General features: G+C 42.2%; 1 protein-coding gene across 2 annotated transcripts; it reads right to left on the bottom strand.

Moving 5' to 3' along the window:
• Positions 1-2355: 2355 nt before the first annotated feature.
• Positions 2356-19970, bottom strand: RNF125 (ring finger protein 125). Of its 2 annotated transcripts, XM_073329418.1 has the most exons (6): positions 19730-19913; positions 10197-10350; positions 7818-7912; positions 7194-7284; positions 4311-4418; positions 2356-3246 (listed from the first exon to the last, which is right to left on the bottom strand). In XM_073329418.1, exons 1-6 carry the CDS (start codon positions 19894-19896, stop codon positions 3154-3156), a joined length of 708 nt encoding a protein of 235 aa, XP_073185519.1. In that variant the 5' UTR covers positions 19897-19913; the 3' UTR covers positions 2356-3153. The 2 variants fall into 2 exon arrangements, with proteins under 2 accessions (XP_073185519.1, XP_073185520.1); XM_073329419.1 differs by lacking the exon at positions 4311-4418 and having other exon boundaries at positions 19730-19970.
• Positions 19971-22868: the final 2898 nt, after the last annotated feature.

A 22868-nucleotide genomic window follows, 5' to 3' on the forward strand; every position in this document is an offset into this window, starting at 1 on the left:
AAATTTGTTAGTCTCTAAGGTGCCACAAGTACTCCTTTTCTATTCTGCCAAGGATATCTTTCTTGTTTCAAAATATTCCTATAATCATCCTAGACAAAACTCTATCAGGAATACAGAGACTGTTTGAATTTATATGTAATAAAAAAGACAGAATGAGTGCAGATACTTTGTACAGAGCCACTAAACAGGGTGGACCAGCTCTTCTAAATATATGATACTATCAATCCAAAACATTAGTGGATTGAGGTGCTCTAATTAAGCCAAACACTGGGTCTTTACTGAGTAAGAAACTGGTGGCAGTGTAAATATTACTAGGTTACCAGTTTAATAAAAAATCACATCCTTCTGCAATTTATATACATCTTTTAGCAAAGACTACTCTGTGGTTTAGGACAGAACTCTAAATGCAGTATTTTTCTTCACCAATGAAACCCATTGCAAATAATCCAGATTTTAAATCAAATCACAAATCAGAGTTTTAATGGTTCCGTGAGCCATCTAATACATATGGCTGGCCAGCTGTTCACCAAAGAAACTTTTTTCTAACTTCTTAGAAATCAAAATTAACTTTAACTCACCCACTCTCCCATAGTACAAGTATTTTCAGGGTAGGCATTATGTTTATCAACATTATAGAAAAGTTGTTTTATAGAGAAACTTTAGTAGAAATGCTGGCTTCTGGTGGATTTGGGAAAAAAATAAATTAATTTATTTCTGTCTTTGCAGTCAACATTCCTAACAAAGAAGTGTCCATATGTGACATGGTGGGGGGAAAAGATTTGGATTGACAGATTGCACAAGAGGAAAGGGCTTTGATTTGGAAAAGATGGGCAGTCTCAGTTTGTATTATGGTAAATAAAAATGTCTTTATGATACTCTTTCAATGGTAGCTCACATCAGTCAGGTTAAAAATATAGAGATTTTCATTCATATATGGCGGACATATCCAGTTAGAGAGTATTGGGATGTGATTAGTAACTAAATATTACAAATTGTTGGATATTTATTACCAAATGATCCTTTACTAATTCTTCTGGGCTTCCTAACAGAAGTGTTCAGCCTCAAAGAAATGAAGAATTAATCTGTCATCTGCTAGTAGCTGCTAGGCTGCTGATAGCTTCTCATTGGAAAAAAAGAAAAATAGCCCAAAATTAGAGGAATCATTCCAAAAACTATGGGAGGTTGGTACAGAAATACTTATGCATGTTATGTATCCAGTAAAATAGACAAGGACAAACAGATAGTTAGATATATGGTTACTGTTTAGCCAGTATACTTACAAAGTACAGCAAAAATCCAAGCATACCTATCCAATGATTTTTAATATTAATGTTTGATGTACACACCTGGTTTGATAAATATGAGCAGTCAGTACTTTCATTCAGTTTACTAAAATCACCAGAAACATGACTTGGGTGTTGTAAAGAGGCTGACTCTGTAATATGCTAATACCAGCTAAATAGAGATTTCATTATTATAATTACTGCATGTTTCCTCAGACAAAATGATTGTAATGATTAGTGTTTTATTTCTGATGATTACGTGACAGTGATTTGACTCCTGAGTTCTGTTTCCAGCTCTGCACACTGGGAAAATTTGAAGCCTTTTTTTATTTTTGCATTGATGCAGCTTCCCTGATGCAGCTTCCCTGATGCTACTAGTGATAGAAGCTGCAGTGTAGACAGGACACAGTTTTTCCACACTTTGGTTTTCAGGATTGGAAAAGGGGTGAATCTTACAAATCCTGTTCAAATCCAGCACAGGTTGAGTCATCATGGCCTTGTGGTTAAAGCACATGACTGGGAGTCAGGGAGACCTGTGGTATTTCATGTTCTGCTGCAGCTTTCTTGTGTTGCTTTAAGCAAGACACTTAACTTCTCTTGTGCCTTAGTTTCCACATCTGTAAATAGGTAATAATTTTTACCTACTTCATAGGGATTTTATGAAGCTGAATTAATTACTGTTTGTAAAGAGTACTATAGAAAGAGCAAAATATAATAAAAAGAAAGTGCTGGTCCATTTGAACTTTATTCAGTAGACTGCAGTAATTATTGGTAAGCAGCTTCTGGCAGGGGAAGAAATCGGGCTGTTGACCTCAGAGAAGTAAACTATAGGGAGGTTTATGTGAAGGTGTTCATGTTGTTAATGTTGTTGTAAATCTTAATCCTTTAATAAAGCTGTGACCTTGATGTTGACAAGTAGTATGCCATAGAGCAATATATAGCGTGGCACCAACCTTGTAAATCTCATGTCATTTTTGCCACTGACATAGACAACATGTAAAAAGAAATCAGACAGCAGAGGTTTATGAAGAACATTTATTTGAAGGAAAACGTTTTAAATCAGACTATTTTTTTAGATTAAATCAATGGCCCTGCCAACTTTTTATTCCTCATGATAAAACGTATTTGTGAAATGAAATCTCAACAATGAAAATGTGTGGAATTACACAAAGAAGTTTGTGTGCTTACTTCTCTGTTGGAGGTACGTTTTGAAACAAGGCTATATCCCTATCTTCTGGTCACTGTAGAGCAGGGGTGGCCAAACGTAATGAGCCTCCGAGCCGCATACGACAATCTTCAGTAGTTTGAGAGCCAGGGTGCTACTGCCGGGGCTCCTTCTCCACAGGAGGCACCTGCTGATGTCCTGAGACCCCATCCCTGCTGGGCAGAGAAGACCCTAGCCCCACCACCCTGGTGCACGGCAGAAGCCCTGAGCTCCCTCCCCGCCCAGTCTGATAGGCTACAGAATCCAAAAATGGCTGTGCCTTGTTTGCTGTCTGGCCCAAGCATTGCAACATCATCAGCAGTATCATGGCGACTGTGGCCTGCTCATGGAATGTGCGAGCACAAGCTGCTCTCTGCTCCAGTCATTGCTTTCCCTTTGTATAAAGATAATGGTGTTTGTCAATGAGGAATAAGGTAGTACAGGCAGACAGTGATTACTGCATTTTAGGTGTTCAAAAACAGCAATATGGCAGCGTGATCTTTTACATTTTTGTCTGATGGAGTTGGAATTTAATTTAAAAACAAAACTATTTTTTCAATCAACCTGTTTAAGTCTAAAATCTGACAACGTCCCAGTAACTGTAAAAACTGAATCTGAATGAACAACGTAATCTGTTGAACATCTATCCCACCCTTTTCAGTAGAATTATGTGCTGTTTGGATGATTCACATGCACATATTCTAAAAATGACTGGTGTAGAACGTTTTCAATAAGGGCTTCTTCTACTATGTTTATATCCTGGAATAAGAAAAGAAAAAGATATTTAGGCAGATAAAAACAATTACCATTTTAACAAGCTATTTCTATTCTTGAGAGCTTGATTAGACCATGACCCAACAAAACATTGATTTCAGTGGAACTATATGCATGCTTAAAGTTAAGCACATACATAAGTAGTTTGCAGGATTGGGGACTTACATTATACTACTCAGTTTTAAGCACTGACAATTTATCGTGGGTGAAATCTTTACTATGAAACAAATTTAATTATAAAAGGAAGAATGCCAGAAGAGACTGACAAGTAAAATATGATATGCAAACACCAGTAACTCCTAAGGTATTTATTACAGGCCCCAGACACACAGATGCATATTATGTAATTATATATACAAATAACAAAATGTTGCGTATCTCAGCACTCTGTGGCAAACAAGATAAAAAAAAATACATGAGCCATCAATAAAATATTATCCAACCCAGGTGTATTACTCTTATATGCATGTAGTATAGATTAACATTTTATTGATGGCACATGTGGTTTTCTCAAGTCTGGCACCACTTCCTCAGGGGTTTGCCCTCACTTTAGAAAGTATTGGATTCATCTCTTTTTTTCAGTATGATGTCTGGATGAATGTCAGTCAGGGCGATAAAGGAAACCACTGAAAAAATGTTTTTGATATTTTTAATAGTGTTTCAACTCTTGTTATGTATAGTCTAAATTTTATCAAGTTAGGAGAGTGTAAGTAGCTGTTGTTTAATAGCTCAATCCATTGAAGCCAGTGGGGTAAGTTGAGGAACAGAGAGAGGTTAAGTGTTTGCCAAAGGTTACACCATGACTTAGCAGCAGAAATGGGAATAGAATCCACGTCTCCCAACTCTCAGTCTTGCGTTCTTACCACTAGAGTCTGTTGTCCCCACTAATATCTATTACTTCTTCATAACCTCACAACGTATCCTAAGCATGACATTCTGACAATTTAATGCATACCCTCATATGACATATTGATTGTCAGAGGTACAGAGGGAGATATGTAAAGAAGTCAGGACAGTAGCTTATAAAAATGATTATATTATTTACTCACTATGTAGTCTTCATGGTAGAATGTGTGTCTGAGTTGAAGGTGCCTTATAAAATTCCTGCTAAAATAGCTTGGATTTTCACCAGGTATTAAACGACAAATTGGACAGTACTGTAAACGGGAAAAACTATCAATATTGAGTTTTCATTACAAAGACGTTGCAGAAGGAAATATTATCAGTGTTAAGGGGAGAGAAATGTGAAATATCTGGAACAGTAATAGCTAAATGGCTTTCTTTGAGTGACATAAATATATTTACTGCCAAACACAATATACCTGCAGTCCAGCAGTAAAGTTAGGTTAATCCCAGTTGCGCGTTTTCTGTTCAGTGATCCCATGGGGGTGTCTGTCTGCCCTCATCTCATGCTTAACTCCTTCCCTGCTACCGGCTAACCCAAGACTGTAAAATGAAAAGTTATTTGTTGTGCTCCCAACCTATGTGCCACATGATTTACTTTTCCACTGAAAATATGTGGTGGTTTACTGTGCTACTTAAAACAAAAATGCCTTCATTGTTTTGGAAGGAGATTTTAGTTCCTTCATAAATTTTGGTCCTCTGCAATATAGCTAACCATTGTAATTGTTGCAACATTTACTTCAAATCATATCATAAAAATATTAGTACACATTAAAACAGCATTTGAATAGCATGTTTAAAAGGCTAACTTATTGACTGATACTTTTAGAGCTAAATCGTGCTCTGTGCTCTTCTGGTATGAAAGAGGAGGTAGAAACAGCAGACCAGAATCTCTCCATGAACCTCAACTGAGCACTCTCAGAAACAGATATCTAATGTGCCAACCCACACAATACATCCCATGGAGGGTGGATGATCTAGTTATTACTTAGTCCTGCCTTGAATGCAGGGGACTGGACTAGATGACCTACTGAGGTCCCTTCCAGTCCTACACTTCTAGGGTTTCAAGATTAAGGGGAGAGGCCAGTCTTCTAGCTGCAACCACTGCCCTATGGAGTGTTTCCCCAACCTGCCCTGGAGAACCCTTTGCTATGTGGCAGGATTCTGGTAACAAATTATGCAATGAGCAGTGTCTATGCTCTTGCTGTACCAGTTAGTCACATTTATAGGTCATGTTGCTATGACCTCAATGTGACATAGAGGAATTTCTTGACTCTTTTGGGGTTTTGTTCTATAATCTAAACATTATTTAAATTAAACTATAGTTTGTATATTTGTGTGAGGTTTTCAAGGAAGGTGTTACACCATTTTAATGAAATGCTGTGTAATGTATATTATTTACTGGTGTATAAGGGATAAACTTGTTTAATTGTGGAGTGAGACCTTTTAACACAAGAGGGTTAACTAAGTTGTAAAGGCCTTATTCTGCCCCATAACTGCACACAGCTACTGCTTACACATTTGCTCTAAGTACTATAAATAAACATATTTATGCTAAAAAATGTAACATTTTTGTTTGGCAATTACCAGGTTGGCTTCTATATCTGCTGAACAATCAGCAGACTTGAACAAATAAATGCTGAACCTAATTTAAAACCACACAACTAAAATTTGGCAAAATATGATCTGCTAGGGTAGTAACTCTTAATGGTGAACCCAATGTTCAACTGTAACCTTATTTGTTCTTTCCTTAATTTGTACTCCCAATACTATATACACGAGGGGTGGGCAAACTACGGCCCGGGGGCCGCATCCGGCCCTTTAGACATTTTAATCTGGCCCTCGAGCTCCCAATGGGGAGCGGGGTTCAGGACTTGCCCTGCTCCGGGCATGCTGGGGCTCTGCACAGCTTCCAGAAGCAGCAGCATGTCCCACTCCTGTTCCTATGTGTAGGGGCAGCCAGAGGACTCCGCATGCTGCCCCTGCCCCAAGTGCCGCCCCTCGGAGCTCTCATTAGCCAGGAACTGTAAGCATTCATGGCCCGCCATATAATTTCCATACCCAGATGTGGCCCTTGGGCCAAAAAGTTTGCCCACCCGTGATGTACACAGACCTACCAAAACGTTAACATCAATCTGATAGTAGTTAAGCAGATTGAGAACTAACCTGCACCACAAGGGAGAAGAGAGTGTTGTCCTTTGTTTTATTAGTGATGAGGGATAGTTGTGTCATATATCAGTCATTCAATTTGTTAACTTTTTGACTTGGCATCCCTCAGGATCTGGTCGTAAGCAAATTCAACTCCCAGTGAAATCAGTGAGAGTCGTGCACAGAACTTGTCAAGATCAGGCCTATATACAGGTCTTAATCCTGTAATTTGATCCCCACAGTCAGACCCTTATGCCTCATGGAGCCCTAGGCTTGGGGCCATTCTATGTAGTTTTGTTTGTACAACTGTAATAATTTGTCCTTGTCCTGTGTGTCCTTTGTAGCTCTTATGAATCACTGGAGTAGTTCTCAAATAATGATCCATAGATCGTTTTGTGCTAGGCAAGAGGACTATCAAGATAGACAGAAAATACTGCACAGAAAGTGGAGTATAGGAGGTTAGGAGCTGATGTTGGGTCCGTGGAGAGAAATGATGAATACAGAATTTTAAAAGTGGAAGAATCACTGAATCTAGTAAAACTGTTGGTGGCATGGCATTTTGAAAATGCATGTCATTAGTCCAAAGGGCTAACTATAAACTCTCCTTTGGAGCCATCATGACATATGGGTGTATTTCTAGTATAGAACTTTTGATACTCTTTTCTAGCAACGCTAGCTGTGGTGGAATCACTGGTACAGATTGGGTGCAGGCCACTTATTTTTGTAATTACTGTGTCATCCAAGCCAAGTTTGTAATTCATGCTTTTTTTCCACCTGTTATCATGTCTCCTAGTATCTGCAGCCAAACAGGATCAATCAGTTTAATATGTAAGTTCAATAAAGTACACATTTGTACATATAACTGACTGAAAGATAGTTACCACTGCTCTCCTTTCTGTTCTATGATAAGTGAGACAATGGTCCATTAGATCATCTTCATGCAACTCACACTGGCAAAATGGACAGGCATATCTGGGAATTACAAAGATGGCATGATTATGAATGACTTTCTTTGTTTATAAAAAACACAGGTAGATTTTGTTTTCCAAAAAGTAATGAGGAGTTTACCCTAAATATTTAAAAATGCTGATTCTTAGCAGTATGCTATACAATGGTTGAAATTTTTCAAAGAAGAATGTGATAAAAAATGGCCTTTTTTCAAAAATAAAAACGTTAATGAAAAAGCTGTGAACTTGATTTTTTTTTATTTTTGAAAAGTGTCACATTTCATATTGTTTCTTATTGAGAACATTCTCAAAATCATTATTACTGGGTTTCAATAGACAAAAAAACTGATGACCATTTTGATAAAAAAGTGACAAATTGTAAAAAACAGAAAATGGCTACATGTCAAACCCTGTGAAATGGAAACAACTTCCAAACTTTGACCTTTTTTCTTTTTGTAATTGTTTGACCAGCTGTACTTTGTACTATTTTATCCCAACACCAATATACAGTAAACTCAATAGAACAGTGGTCACATTATGATCATCAAAGGGCGGTACCTCGTTGCTGTGTCTCCAAGCTCTTGTAGAGGTCCATATTTTTCTATATATTGCTCACAAGTCCTTAAATGAACTCTCATTTCACTCAGACATACCTAGGCAATATTAAGAAGCAACCTGTTATTCTTTAGCCCAACAGACATGTCATATACCTGGTGGTCTTGTTCACTTAGCATAGCTTATTATCTTTGCCATTCTGAGGCCAGGTTTACATTATCTGCACTACAGTAACACAGCTATGATGTTGTAGCCATGCTGCTATAACCCTGTAGTGTAGATGCAGACTATGGCGATGGAAGGGGTTTTTCCCTTTCCTTGGATTTTTCACCCCTCTGAGCACCATAGCTATATCAACCTATTGTAAACCAAGTCTGAAAACTTAGAGGCCAGTTTGCTTGAGAGCTATTTTCATTAGAGTGGTAGCATTTTCATTAAGAATATATCATAATTTCTATTATTAGCCCAACTTCTCAGGAGTTATAAGATCTTACTGACTGAGCAGATTATTTCAAAATATTACCTATCAAAAAAGTGCATGTTTTTGAGTGTAAAATTAATTAGAACTAGATATCTAGCAGTTTGAGACTTTTGTCCTGGTTTTCAGACTAACATTTTAGATCGTGAAATGAAGTGTTGGAGACAGTGGGTCCTACCCACCAGGTCTTATGCAGGTAAAAAGACCTATTTGATCACATTCCTCTCCGTTAAACTGGTGCAAATCTGGACTGACTCTACTAAAATCCACGATACTTTTACTAGACTGAGGGCCAAATCCTAGTACTGACGAAGTCAATAGCAACACTCTCATTGGCTTCATTGGGACTGGGATTTGGGTCTTACACGGATGTAACTGAGATCTGGCCCATTCACTTTACTTCACGACCATGTTACAGTAAATCATGTGAACCAGGCCCTTTACGTATTTTTTACAAAGAAAAACAACAAGAGCCTTGTACTCCTTGACATATCAATGACATTTTCTGTTGCCTCTGTCTCAAATAAAAAAAACTACAAAAATGCACATGTAGTAGTATTAAGGCACTGCCTTAAACTATCCATTACCAGTGAAATACAGTTTTCTGAAATACAAAACACAAGGTGAAAATAAAAAATAAAAGTCACACTATTATATAACATTCCTGATATGTTTCTGATGCTGTTTGTAATCTAACTAATCAGATAACAAAGGCACTTCCTAAATTCATCCCTTCATTCTGGCATTCCGCTCCAATATGTTCATCTTACAGCTGATATAGAAGAATTAGTAGGTTTTATTTTGCAGCTGATAAGATAAAAGGAAGTAAGACACTGAGAAAGAAGAATGAGGAAGGAGTTGCTGTTCTGGCCTATACTTAAAATCAAAACAGGATGGGGTATTCATTATGCAGAATGAAAAGGGGACAAGTATGCAGTGAAAGGTTGTGAACAAAGTGACAAAATGTTTTGGTTTTGTATGAACTTTCAAATTAATGTATATGAGTAAAGTACGAATCAACTGTCTTCCTTGTCCAGACCTGCTAATTCATTCTCTTGCTCGACCCTGCAAAGTTAGAAATGATGGGCCTAATTCTCTACTGCTTTGCAATTTGTTTAGTGATTTACACATGTGCACAATGGTAACATTTTACAAGCAACTTTGCACAGGGGTAAATGATAACACAAGCGTCTTGCCTAAATTAAGAAAAAAAGGTGTGGGTTTTTTTTCCAGTTGTTAGCTCAATTGAGGTATTTTAACTTGACGGAAAACACCAGTAACACTAATGTAGATGCAATTTAACACCTTTAGTTTGATTCTAGCAGGTTGTTATAGTGTAGGTTCTTGCAGCTGAGCTCACTCAATTTAGAAAAGCACTTTTTCCCTAGTCTAAATAAGGCCACAGTCTAAGGTAGTGGAGACTCAACCCTGGCAAATCTGGACCTGGGATAAGTAGGTCCAATTGGTCTGACTGAGTTTATTTTAGTTTGTTTACATGAGGAAATTGACTGGCATTGCTACAGCAAAATATTCTGCTTGCCCTGAGGCCAGGTCTATGCTAAAAAATTAGGTCAATCCAGCTACATTGTTCAAGGGTGTGAAAATCCACACCCGGGTGTGACTTGTAGTTCAAGGGACCTGAGCCCCAGTGGTGACAGCACTAGGTCAATGGCAAAACATTTCCCTTGACCTAGCTACCGTGTCTTGGGGAGGTGGATCAATGACAGTGCTGGGAGAACCCCTCTTATTGCTGCAGTGTATGGCTACGCTGAAGCACCAACTGCAGTGTGCTGCTGTAGCAGTTTAACTGTAGACACAGCCTAGAAAAGAGGCCTTAATCTTATAATTTCTTGTGCACAGAATATCTTTAGAGTTAATCAGTAATGAACGTTAGACTTGCAAACCTGTGTGTCACACTCTGTGCAGTTTTGGTATACAGTTTTCATCTTCTTGGCAATATCAGTAGCTGGAATTCCTTCAGAAGGAAGATAAGACCGGCAATAAGGACATGTCCATGTATTATTCCTTAAACTTGTAACAATACAGGAGTGACAGAATCTGCATAAAGAAATTAAAACAAATATAAACACTTTCCATTAAAGCAGTACAAATAAATCATAATTATGGTGACATTCCAGTTGGGGATGTGTGTGTATATATGTCATCACTAATATAATATGGCATGATGATCAGTTTCTATGGCAGATCTGGTCAGTTAAGAGGTGTGTTGTTTGCTTGTAGCATCCTACTCTATAACTTTGTTGATAAAGTAATGTACAGGTCATTGGAGTTTCTACAATAGGAAAATTTTTATCCATAATGTTCCATTAGTACAGCAACACTGATGGTAGCAAGGGTGACTCCTGTAGGTGCAGGCAGTAAAAATGCCACAATTTAGCATGTTGCCCCTTGACCTGATCAGCCCATGTCCCACATATTAATGCTGCCTCTGGCAGGAATAATTTGCCTGGGGGGTTGGTAGAATGTCAGAGCCCTGGTCTGAATATAAACCCACAATAACCCTGCTTTGCAGCATCACTGTGCGCTTGTGTGTTCTCTAAAAGTATTTAAGGGCTGTATATTTGGCTTCAAAACAATAAGCTGTAGGTTTGTTTGGCAGATTTCTCCTGCACTTGCTATTGTGAATACAAGTAAATTATGGCAGAAGCTGTAATACTTTTGAAGGAATGAGAGTAGGGGAGGTTTATTCAGACAGTAGAATCTAGGCTAAAATAAAAATAGTGAAGGGTTCAGGATAACAAGGGGTTAACTTGTCTGCAACCCTTTTTAACATTTATGTAAATTACTTAAAAACCTGGACAGGAAGATAATGCTTAGGTTACTTTATGTAAATGAAGTGGCTATAAGATCACAAATGCACAATGAACTATGGAGGCAATTAGATGCTTTTGAATTTCAACGGGATAAATCACAGTATATCTAAGAGTATGGTATTCAGTAGAAATGCAAGAGGGATATAGGGGTGGATTGGGACGTGAGGAAGGTTTGAGGGCTAATCTGAATTTTGGGAGGGTGGGCCCAAGTCCATCTAGACAAGAGGCCCACCTCCTCAATTGAGGGAGGGGCCACAGAACTCAGAAAACAAGATTCCATGAGACAACAAATGATAAAACATGAATAGGAATTGGGGTCAAAAGTTCAAAACAAGGGTTCCAGATGGGGACACCAAGCAGAGAACCCTAGACAGCATCCCACTGCTTCATAAAGGAGTCCAAGGAGTAAGTGGATGCTGCCCAGAGACACTCTGCCCAGACCAGTGAAATGACAAGGAAATGGAAGTAGGCTCTACTATTGCAGAGAACCTCTCCGTTGAGTGTCCTCCTCCTTGACTGAGGTATGGCCATCATGGTGCTAGGAGGAGGTTGACTAGCAAGTCACATGACTTCTTGGGGTCACAGATAGGGAGTGCATAGCAGAATAGATGTGGAGTAAAGTGCAAACAAAAACTCAGCAGGAGGTTCTGGAGGAGCCAAAAGAGTGGGTGCAATCTTGCACATTGGAGGTGGGCATGTGCCAAGGATTCCATCTCATCGCAGAGGGGACAGGAGTCAGGGGCATTAATTGCCATTATCTCTGGCAGACCTAGGTGGAGTAAAGGTTGGCTAACTGGGGTTCCTCATCCTCGCAGGGTGATAGAACACACATCACTGTGGAACATAAGGCTACGAATATGCCCTGTTTGGAGCAGGAGTATGTAGTTATGATCTCTGGCTATCGTTTCAAACAGAGCAGCTGGATATGGTCCAGTCTGCTTGGCTGGTGCACCGTAAGTAGCGGGAGGGATCGGGGGGCATAGCCCTTAATTTGAGCCCTAACGGCCCAAGAATAGGGGCTGGTGTGGGAATACCCTCTTTCTGGACCTGTTCAAGAGAGAAAAAATGGATTCACAACACAGCAGGCAGTTCAGTCATCTCAGGATTGTGTTTACCCCAAGATTAAACTGGAGCCTACAAACTGGGAAAGTTAGAAAGAGAGTGGTATAAGGAGCTGGAAGAATTATCCAGTCAAACACCAGTCTTATTGGAAATGTGATAGAATTGGCTTTGGAGGTATCTTTTAAGGCAGAATATTAATATATATTGGTATAGAGGTGTGGTGTTGCAGAGTATCAGAGGGGTAGCTGTGTTAGTCTGTATCCACAAAAACAACGAGGAGTCCGGTGGCACCTTAAAGACTAACAGATTTATTTTGACATAAGCTTTCGTGGGTAAAAAACCGCACTTCTTCAGATGCATGCAGTGAAAATTACAGATACAGGCATAAAAATACTGGCACATGAAGAGAAGGGAGTTACCTTACATCCTTAGAGGTTTTTAAGGCCCGGCTTGACAAAGCCCTGGCTGAGATGATTTAGTTGGTGTTGGTCCTGCTTTGAGCAGGGGGTTGGACTAGATGACCTCCTGAGATCTCTTCCAACCCTAATCTTCTATGATTCTAAGTGGAGAACCAGTGTTGACAAGGCCAATTCAGTTAAGGTGGATGTGGTCCACTCCCAATAATTGATGAGGAGGTGTCAATACCAAGAGAGGGAAAATTGCTTTTGTAGTGAGCCAGCCACTCCTGGCCCCTATTCAAGCCCAAATTAATAGTGTTAAGTTTGCAAATGACTTGTAGCTCTGCAGTTTCTCTTTGAAGTCTGTTTTTGAAGGTTTTTTTTGTTGAAGGATGGCTACTTTTAAATCTGTTATTGAATGTCCAGAGAGATTGAAGCATTCTCCTACTGGCTTTTGTATGTTACCATGCCTGATGTCTGATTTGTGTCCATTTATTCTTTTAAGTAGAGACCGTCTGGTTTGGCCAATGTATGTGGTAGAGCGGCATTGCTGACACATGATGGCATATATCACATTAGTAGATGTGCAGATGAATGACACCTGATGGTGTGGCTGATGTGGTTGGGTCCTCTGATGGTGTTGCTAGAGTAGATATGGGGACAGAGTAGGCAACCAGGTTTGTTACAGGGATTGGTTCCTGGGTTACTGTTTCTGTGGTGTGTAGTTGCTGGTGAGTATTTGCTTCAGGTTGGGGGGCTGTCTGTAAGCGAGGACTGGCCTGTCTCCCAAGATCTGTGAGAGCGAGGGATCACATTCCAGGAGAGGTTGTAGATCGTTGATGATGTGCTGGAGAGGTTTTAGCTGGGGGCTGTACGTGATGGCCAGTGGTGTTCTGTTATTTTCCTTGTTGGGCCTGTCCTGTAGTAGGTGACTTCTGGGTACCCATCTCACTCTGTCAATCTGTTTCCTCACTTCCCCAGGTGGGTATTGTAGTTTTCAGAATGCTTGATAAAGATCTTGTAGGTGTTTGTCTCTGTCTGAGGGATTGGAGCAAATGCGGTTGTATCTTAGGGTTTGGCTGTAGAGTAGGGGTGGGAAAAACTTTTTGGCCTGAGGGCCATATCGGGGTGCGAAACTGTATGGAGGGCTGGGTAGGGAAGGCTGTGCCTCCCCAAACAGCCTGGCACCCACCCCCATCTGCCCCCTGCCACTTCCTGCCTCCTGCCTGCCCCCCTCAAAACCCCTGACCCATCCAACCCCCCCTGCTCCTTGTCCCCAGACACCCCCTCCTAGGACCCCTGCCCCTAACTGCCCCCCAGGACCCCACCCCCTCTCTAACCCCCCCTCTAACTCTCCCTGCTCCCCATCCCCTGACTGCCCTCCCAGAACCTCTGCCCTATCCAACCGTCCCCTGTTCCCTGTCCCCTGAACACCACCCCCTGAACCTCCACCCCATCCAATTGCCCCCTGCTCCCTGTCCCCTGACTGCCCCCTGGGACTCCCTACCCCTTATCCAACCCCCTGACCCCGGCCCCCTTACCACGCCGCTCCGAGCAGCACGTCTGGCCGCCGCTTCCAGCTGGAGCCAGACATGCTGCTGTGCTGCCCTGCATGAGCAGGCAGCCCCACTGCCCAGAGCGCTGCCCACGCGGCGGCATTCCTGCAGGGGAGGAGGAACAGCAGGGGAGGGGCCGGGGGCTAGCCTCCCAGGCCAGGAGCTTGGGGGCCGGGCAGGACGGTCGTTTGCCCACCTCTGTTGTAGACAATGGATTGTGTGGTGTGTCCTGGATGGAAGCAGGAGACATGTAGGTAAGTATAGCGGTCAGTAGATTTCCGGTATAGGGTGGTGTTTATGTGACCATCACTTATTTGCACTGTAGTGTCCAGGAAGTGGATCTCTTGTGTGGACTGGTCCAGGCTGAGGTTGGTGGTGGGGTTGAAACTGTTGAAATACAGGTGGAATTCTTCAAGGGCCTCTTTCCCATGGGTCCATATGATGAAGATGTCATCAATGTAGCGCAAGTAGAGGAGGGGCGCTAGGGGATGAGAGCTGAGGATGAGTTGTTCTAAGTCAGTCATAAAAAGGTTGGCATACTGTGGGGCCATGAGGGTACCCATAGCAATGCCGCTGACTTGAAGGTATAAGTTGTCCCCAAATGTGAAATGGTTGTGGGTGAGGACAAAGTCACAAAGGTGTGCCGGGGCCTCATCAGGGATACTGTTCCTGACAGCTTGTAGTCCATCCTTGTGTGGAATATTGGTGTAAAGAGCTTCTACATCCATGGTGGCCAGGATGGTGTTTTCAGGAAGATCACCAATGCATTGTAGTTTCCTCAGGAAATATCTCAAAGATAGCTAGGAGTGCTGGTAGTGTAGGTCTGAGGAGAGAGTCCAAATAGCCAGATAATCCTGCTGTAAGAGTGCCAATGCCCAAAATGATGGGGTGTCCAGGATTTCCAGGTTTATGGAGATTTGTTCCTGTGCTATAGCAGGGAGCTTCTTGAGCAGATGGTGTCATTTCTTTTGGTACTCCTCAGAGGGATCAGAGGATAGTGGGGATCAGAGGATAGTGACCTGTAGAATGTGGTATTGGAGAGTTGCCTGGCAGCCTCCTGTTCATAATCCGACCTGTTCATGATGACTACAGCACCTCCTTTGTCAGCCCCTTTGATTATAATGTCAGAGTTGTTTCTGAGGCTATGGATGGCGTTGCGTTCTGTATGGCTGAGATTATGGGGCAAGTGATACTGTTTGTTCACAATTTCAGCCTGTGCACATCTGCGGAAGCACTCTATGTAGAAGTCCAGTCTGTTATTTCGACCGTCAGAAGGAGTCCACGCAGAGTTCTTCTTCTTGTAGTGCTGGTAGGAGGGTTCCTGTGGGTCAGTGCACTGTTCAGTGGTGTGTTGAAAATATTCCTTGTGTCGGAGACGGTGAAAGTAGGCTTCCAGATCACCGCAGAACTGTATCATGTGCGTGGGGGTGATGGGGCAGAAAGAGAATCCCTGAGATAGGACAGACTCTTCTGCCGGGCTCAGTGTGTGGTTGGATAGATTAACAATATTGTTGGGTGAGTTAAGTGTATTACTGTTGTAGCCCCCTGTGGCATGTAGGAGTTTTGATAGTTCACTGTCCTTTTTCCTCTGTAGAGAAGTGTGTGTTGTAAATAGCTTGTCTCGTTTTTGTAATGTCCAGCCACGTGGAAGTTTGTGTGGAAGGTTGGTTTTGTATGAGAGTCTCCAGTTTTGAGAGCTCACTCTTGATCTCCTGTTTGCTGTGTTGTGGAGTTACCAAAGAAAAGTCTTAAGCAGATTCTTAAAAAAAAATTGTGGGGGTAGGGCCTGCCACCCTCATTACGTTAAATAAGGTTTGAAAATAGCAGGTAGTCTGGACTAAATCCTCTTCTCATTAAAGTCAGTAGGAGACTTACTACTAACATGAGAGACACCAGGATTTGGTTTGTTAAGATTAGCGAAGCTGTCAAGGATGTGATGGGATGAAGTCAGGACTATGGAAATTACACTGTGAAGCTCTCAACAGCAGGTGCACAAAAACTGTTATCAGATTTCTCTGTGGACATGCTTGACAAATGGCAGACTGCCAGAGAGAGTGTCCACATGATTCTCTGAGATCATGCTGTGAGCATGCTGAAAGCTTTTACTGATGTTTTGTCTAGGCTTGCTGAAATGAGAACTGAAGCAATAAACTTTGATATTTTCACTTCATTTTTACCTTAATTTTTCCATTTTCTCCTCCTTCAATGTGTTTGAAAGCCAAAAATGCAGTGAGGAAACATAGTCTGTATATTGCACAAAATGGGCAACAAATATAGCTTCCTCAAATTTCCCTTTTTGATCCAGAATGTGCTAAACCATCACTCGCAGGTCCAGATACTGCATTTCAACCAATACTTAATCCAGATAAATATATACGTTTTTAAACTAGCAATCTAGGTGTGCCTCTGTTAGGAGACAAACTTATCTAGGGAGTCAATGGACCTGTGGTCAATAATCCAAAGCAGCATAGTTACTGGCAGAGTAAATATCCCATTACAAGCTGGAAAAAAAATTGTGTCTCATATTACCAGAAGTTTATATTTCCCTAGTAAAAAGATTATTATCATAGCAATCTAATCAATGGGTCTGCAGTATGTAAAAATTGGCTGAGAACAATGAGTTTTTCATAAATGTCCTTTACTCAAACTATACATTTAAAAAGGTCTAAGGACCTAGCTGCACTAAAAAACCCACCACATTTGAATATGAATGCACGAAAATTGTATTATAATATGTTTTTTTTTTCTTTCCCGGTGCAGTAACACTGGTCCTAAGAATTTGGACCTAGGGCTCTAAATGTTGCTAACGGTGCTGGAGCTCAGCTGGTGTTAGCAACACTGGGAAATCTTTGGAAAATGTCCAAAATGTAAATAGTTGTAGTGGTTCTGAATCTCCACTGCCTTGCCCCTTGTACAGTAATTTACACCTAGGCAAAGTAGGTGGAATACTACCAAATCAGAATTCTCAGGCTGGTGGTGACATTTTGCACCTACTTTGCCAGGTGTAAACAACTACACAAAGCACCAGGGAGTGGTACATCAGGCCTAACATGTTTTCTATCCAAGAATAAACCATGTTCTAACATGATTTGACCTCAGCCATGTTTCACAGCCAGGTTTTAATCTGGATTACTTTTGTATTTTAGACAGGGTTTAATAGTCTTCTATAAACATCCGTGATCATGGTTCAGTTGAGTTGTCAGGGGCCCGCCCCTGTTAATGTCACATGGTATAAGACCGGTTTGTCCTTTGTCCACCCTACCTATCAAATCACCATTGGGGAAGGGTGATATAGCATATCAGGACAGATGGAAACACAAGAATTTATTGTGTACAAGATAATATTCTGTTACTGGGCAGTGACTTCTTCCCTCTACTGACTAACCAGGAAGCAGTCTGGATACATTTCAGGCTATAACATAAACTACTCTACAGCTGAGTCCTACCATTAAAACAGTTTGCTCTCCAGTTTTATTTGGTCAATACAAATGTAAATACATAAATACCACAAAACAGCCAGGATGGGGGTAGAAGAAATAAACGCTGAGCTTCTCAGGATGTTGTCTTTGAATCTTGTTGAGGGCCCTATTCCTCTGCTCTACAAATACAGTTTCTGGATGATTGATTGACTGATTGAAATCTTGTGCAAGAACTTGTCTTTCAGGGGCACATGGAGAGGAATTGTAGGAAGGTATTGGGAGGACAGTGGCATAAAATGAGTAGACTTAGCCTGCGTAGTGTGATGAGTTGTACTAAGTTGAGCTTTAGCCTGTACCCGCTACTAGGCCAGTCAACTTGAGTTAAAAGCAACAGCAGTTTGAAATTAAGGGGTTTTCATTTTGGTCAGAACTTGATTTAGGCGCAGGACTTGAGTCACAGAGACTCTGTGTATATAAAATCTCCCCACTGTATTTTTCACTACATGCATCCGATGAAGTGAGCTGTAGCTCACGAAAGCTTATGCTCAAATAAATTGGTTAGTCTCTAAGGTGCCACAAGTACTCCTTTTCTTTTTGCAGATACAGACTAACACGGCTGCTACTCGGAAACCTTCCTTTAAAGAGGAAATGTTTGGCCATAGGTTATGTTAGGTTTTTATTACTTGACTACTTCATTCATAGTGTTTGTTTCTGAGCTAATTCATAGAGCTTTTTCTGGGTTTGTATTTCTTGCTCCGCTTTAAAAACTCACCTGTGGCCAAATATTAAATCTTTAGTCAAAAAATTTGAGTCTTATCCTTCAGCCCTTCCTCTCGTGTGTTACTAGTGTACTGGAAATTCACCTGCGCAAAGACTCTTGCATTAGGCCCCAAATCTTTTTTTTTTTTTTCCTGTGCTTCTGGAAAAGAATTTTCCCATTTAAATTATTGAATCAAAAGGAAACTTCTTTTGGAGTTCCAAACACAAGCACGGTTTAAACAAAGCTTTTTGTTACCAACTTTGGCAGAATAAATAAGTATTTGTGCAGACTGGCATGATTTCCTAGTTTCAAGGTCTGCTTGTTTTCCTGGCTGCCTCAAGTGTAAAAATCCTACTAATAGCATTTGTGTGCTTGGCTCAGCCAGGAGAGACAAATACACACAGCAACTTTTTGGCTGTGTTTGCAGTAGGAATCTTTTGGGCCCACAATTTCCAACAGGTAGCATTAACAGAGGCTGTAACACAGGCACGGCTCAGGCATTTTTACCACTATACTATTGGTAAAATATCTGACCACTATCTGACCCTGATCTGACATGCTGTTAAAAATGCCTCAGCTTGTTTGAACCTGGTTTACGCCACCCACATTCTCCCCCAGTACCAACTCTAGTGGAGCTGCACACTGAAAATTACAGGTCAGAAAAATCCTAGTATAGAAAAGGCCCAAAACGAGCTAACACACCAGGTAGCTGATCACACAACTGCTAGACACTGAAACTGAACTGAAACCTTAGCATGTGCCTGGGTTACTGATTGATGACAAATTCCCTGGAGACGTTTTTCTACCAAAAACGTTAAGAATAGACTGTAGAATAACAATGATAAAAAGTAACAATAATCCTTCCCACTTTTAACACACCTTTCCACCCAAAGGTATCACCCCCCTTTGGAAACAGTAAATTGCTAGTACAGATGGCCTGGGTACAGAAAACCGGATCTCCAACCCCAGCGTCCCTTGTTCAGCTGATCTCCAGCTCACTTGCCTTAAAGTCCAGGTTAACCAGCTCTTTGGGGGGTGGGGGTTTAAATCGTTTTAGAGACAAAACCTCACTTTTTTGTTTTAACCTTTGGCGCTGCTGAAAAACAGAATATTGGCTTTGATCCTAAACTAGCCCAATTCTCCTTCCTAAAAAAACCCCCAGTTTGTTTACACTCTTTGGGGCCAAGTTCGTCCTGGTGTAACACCCTGAGGCTCAACTGAGTTACGCCAAGACCTGCTCCTTTCTTGGCAATCTTTCGCGCAGAAGAAGACGGGCTTCAGCCAAAACCAACAAGGGGCGTGGGGGTGGTTCGTTGGGAGGAAGTCTCCAGTACCCCCAACCCCTTCCCCGGGCTGGGAGGAACCCACTCTGCCCGGCTAGAGCCAGACACAAAACGGCGGCGCTTACACGTGGCCGCACTGGGTCCTCACGGGCTGGTGCAGCACCTCCAGGCAGATGGAGCAGTCAAAGGACGGGACCCGCGGCTGCTGCTCAGGAGCTCCCCCCAGACCCCGCGCGCACCGAGGGGCAGCGGCGCCAGCGCCCCGGCTGTCGCTGCTGAGCAGGGAGCCCATCGCGCGAGGCAAGCGGCTGCGGGTCGCGGGCGGCGAGGCCGCCGGACAGTCCTGCCGGGCTGCTGGTTTTGCTGTTTCCCTGTGTCGCTCGCAGTACAATGGGGCGGGGGCGGGAGGGGGCCGGCCCCGGCCCTCCCCCCTCATCCTCTCCGCAACTCGAGTCAGACGAAGCCACTGGGAGGCTGGTGTGGCTCTGGGGAGGGGGACACGGCGGCGCAGGCCCCGCAGATGCTAAAACAAGCACCGTAGCAGAGATTAGCGTCCACGATCCACCCCCTCACCGAAGTTTAGCTGCACACAAGAGGCCTGGCGCCGGCCTTCCCTTTTTGGCTCTGGCTGTTTAATTATGTCCCTCTTCCTCCCTGCCCACCACGCCAAAGAAGATGCTGATTCTTTTCATTGGCAAGAGTTCAGACGGCGACACGATTGTCCATGGTAGCACAGACACCAACACAACCCCAAACTAACTAGGGGGCACTAACTCAATGAGTGTTCAACTTCCTTCAGCCTCTGCCTTTATATTTGGAGGTTTAGAGTAGCAGCCCTGTTAGTCTGTATCCACAAAAAGAACAGGAGTACTGGTGGCATGTTAGAGACTAACAAATTTATTAGAGCGTAAGCTTTCATGGGCTACAGCCCACTTCATCGGATGCATAGAATGACACATATAGTAAGAAGATAGATATATATATATATATACAGAGAACATGGAAGTTGCCATACAAATTGTAAGAGGCTATATTAAGATGAGCTATTATCAGCAGGAGAAAAAAACTTTTATAGTGATAATCAAGATGGCCCATTTAGACAGTTGACAAGAAGGTGTGAGGATACTTAACATAAGGAAATAGATTCAATATGTGTAATGACCCAGCCACTCCTAGTCTCTATTCAAACCCAGGTTAATGGTATCTAGTTTGCATATTAATTCAAGCTCAGCAGTTTCTCGTTGGAGTCTGTTTTTGAAGCTTTTCTGTTGCAAAATTGCCACCCTTAAACCTTTTATTGAGTGGCCAGAGAGGTTGAAGTGTTCTCCTACCGGTTTTTGAACGTTATGATTCCTGATGTCAGATTTGTGTCCATTTATTCTTTTGCGTAGAGACTGTCCAGTTTGGCCAATGTATATGGCAGAGGGGCATTGCTGGCACATGACGGCATATATCACATTGGTAGAAGTGCAGGTGAACGAGCCCCTGGTGGTGTGGCTAATGTGATTAGGTCCTATGATGGTGTCACTTGAATAAATATGTGGACAGAGTTGGCATCGGGCTTTGTTGCAAGGATAGGTTCCTGGATTAATGTTTTTGTTGTATGGTGTGTGGTTGCTGGAGAGTATTTGCTTCAAGTTGCGGGGCAGTTTGTATGGCAACTTCCACCTTATCTTCTTACTATATGTTCCATTCTATGCATCCAATGAAGTGGGCTGTAGACCACGAAAGCTTATGCTCTAATAAATTTGTTAGTCTCTACGGTGCCACAAGTACTCCTGTTCTTTTTGCCTTTATATTGTACCTGCATCCCTTTCCCCCTTCCTCCCTCTGTATTGTGACTAGATAGGGTTGCCAACTTTGTAATATTTAAAAACTGGACACTCCAGCAGGAGTGCTGGAACCTCCCCTTGCCCACCACATCAGCCAGACCTTACCTTGCCCCGCTCTTCCTGGAGGCCCTGCTTCTGCCATGCCCCGTTCCCTGAGGTCCCACCCCCCATTCACTCCTCTTTCCCCCTCCCTGTGTCGCTCACTGCTTTTCCTCTCTCCCCCCACTCACCTACAAAGGTGGGGCTGGGAGTTGCAGCCACCCCATGCAGGTAGGAAGTGGCCCTAGCTGAGTAGGGGCTGGTGCGGGTGATCACTTGGTGACTACCCACCTCCCCTGCCCGCACTAACCGGACTTTGGGTGTCCAGTCAGTAGATCTGACTGTGTTGTACCAATAAAATAAAAAACAGCAGGATCTTATTAAAGGGACAAGGCAAAATGCCACATTTATTGTAAATATAATAATAAAAAGAAATATATACAAAACTCACACTGTTGTATTGTTACTTATTCATTCATTCATACAAACACACACACACACACAGGTTCTGCAAGGTTGTTATCATAGTTACCAGCCTTAGAGTTGCTCATGCCAAGCCACTAGCCAGGTGGCCTGGACATGAGGAGGGAGCAGGGCCTTGTCAGATGCTCATCTGATGCTCCCGGAAGTTGGTTTGCAGAATCAGACCCCCCCAAAGTTCTCACTTTCTAGAGTCTATTTTTATAGGAATTTATTCCTAGGCCAGTCTGTGGGAATTGCTTCATCATGCTGTTGCTGAATCAATCAGCAGATAGCACATTCCTGAGGGCTCCGTGCTGCTAGATGTTATCTTGTTCTTTGGTTCTCCCATCTTTGAGGCTGTTGGGTAGATTCCAGTCTGCCCTCGGGGGGGGGGGGGGCGGGGTCCTCTGGTTATTTCCACTTGACGCCTTCTTCAGCCGATGGATACTGGATTCTTAGGCTGACACCTCCCTGATCATTCAGTTATTATCCACACCAAGCATCCATCCACATACATCCTCTATCTCTATTTTAATCACAATTGTCAATACAACAAAAGGGCGGGGAGTCTCTGGGTGCTGTTTCTGTTGTTAGAGTATTGCTTTGAGTCTCTCTGTGAATTGCTTTGAGAACAGACTCTGTCTTAGAATGTACTAACGCAATTAGCAGCTTGCAAGTTTCACACATAGAGGGAGAGAAACAGTAGCAAAAACCAAGAGACCTCTTAATTAGTAATACCCTGGAATTTAAACTCTGGGGAATCAAACTCATTTGTGATTTTAATACAGAACTTCTTTAATATGATCCAAGAACTGGACACCATCAAAACCGGACTCCTGGTCTCCCTGTGACTAGATTGTAAATGTTTGATCACTGGGTATCTTGTCTTTATATGTGTCTGTAAAGTACCACGTTCTTGCACTATAGAACA

The sequence above is a fragment of the Lepidochelys kempii genome, chromosome 2 (assembly GCF_965140285.1).
Source record: "Lepidochelys kempii isolate rLepKem1 chromosome 2, rLepKem1.hap1, whole genome shotgun sequence".
NCBI lineage: Eukaryota > Metazoa > Chordata > Testudines > Cheloniidae > Lepidochelys > Lepidochelys kempii.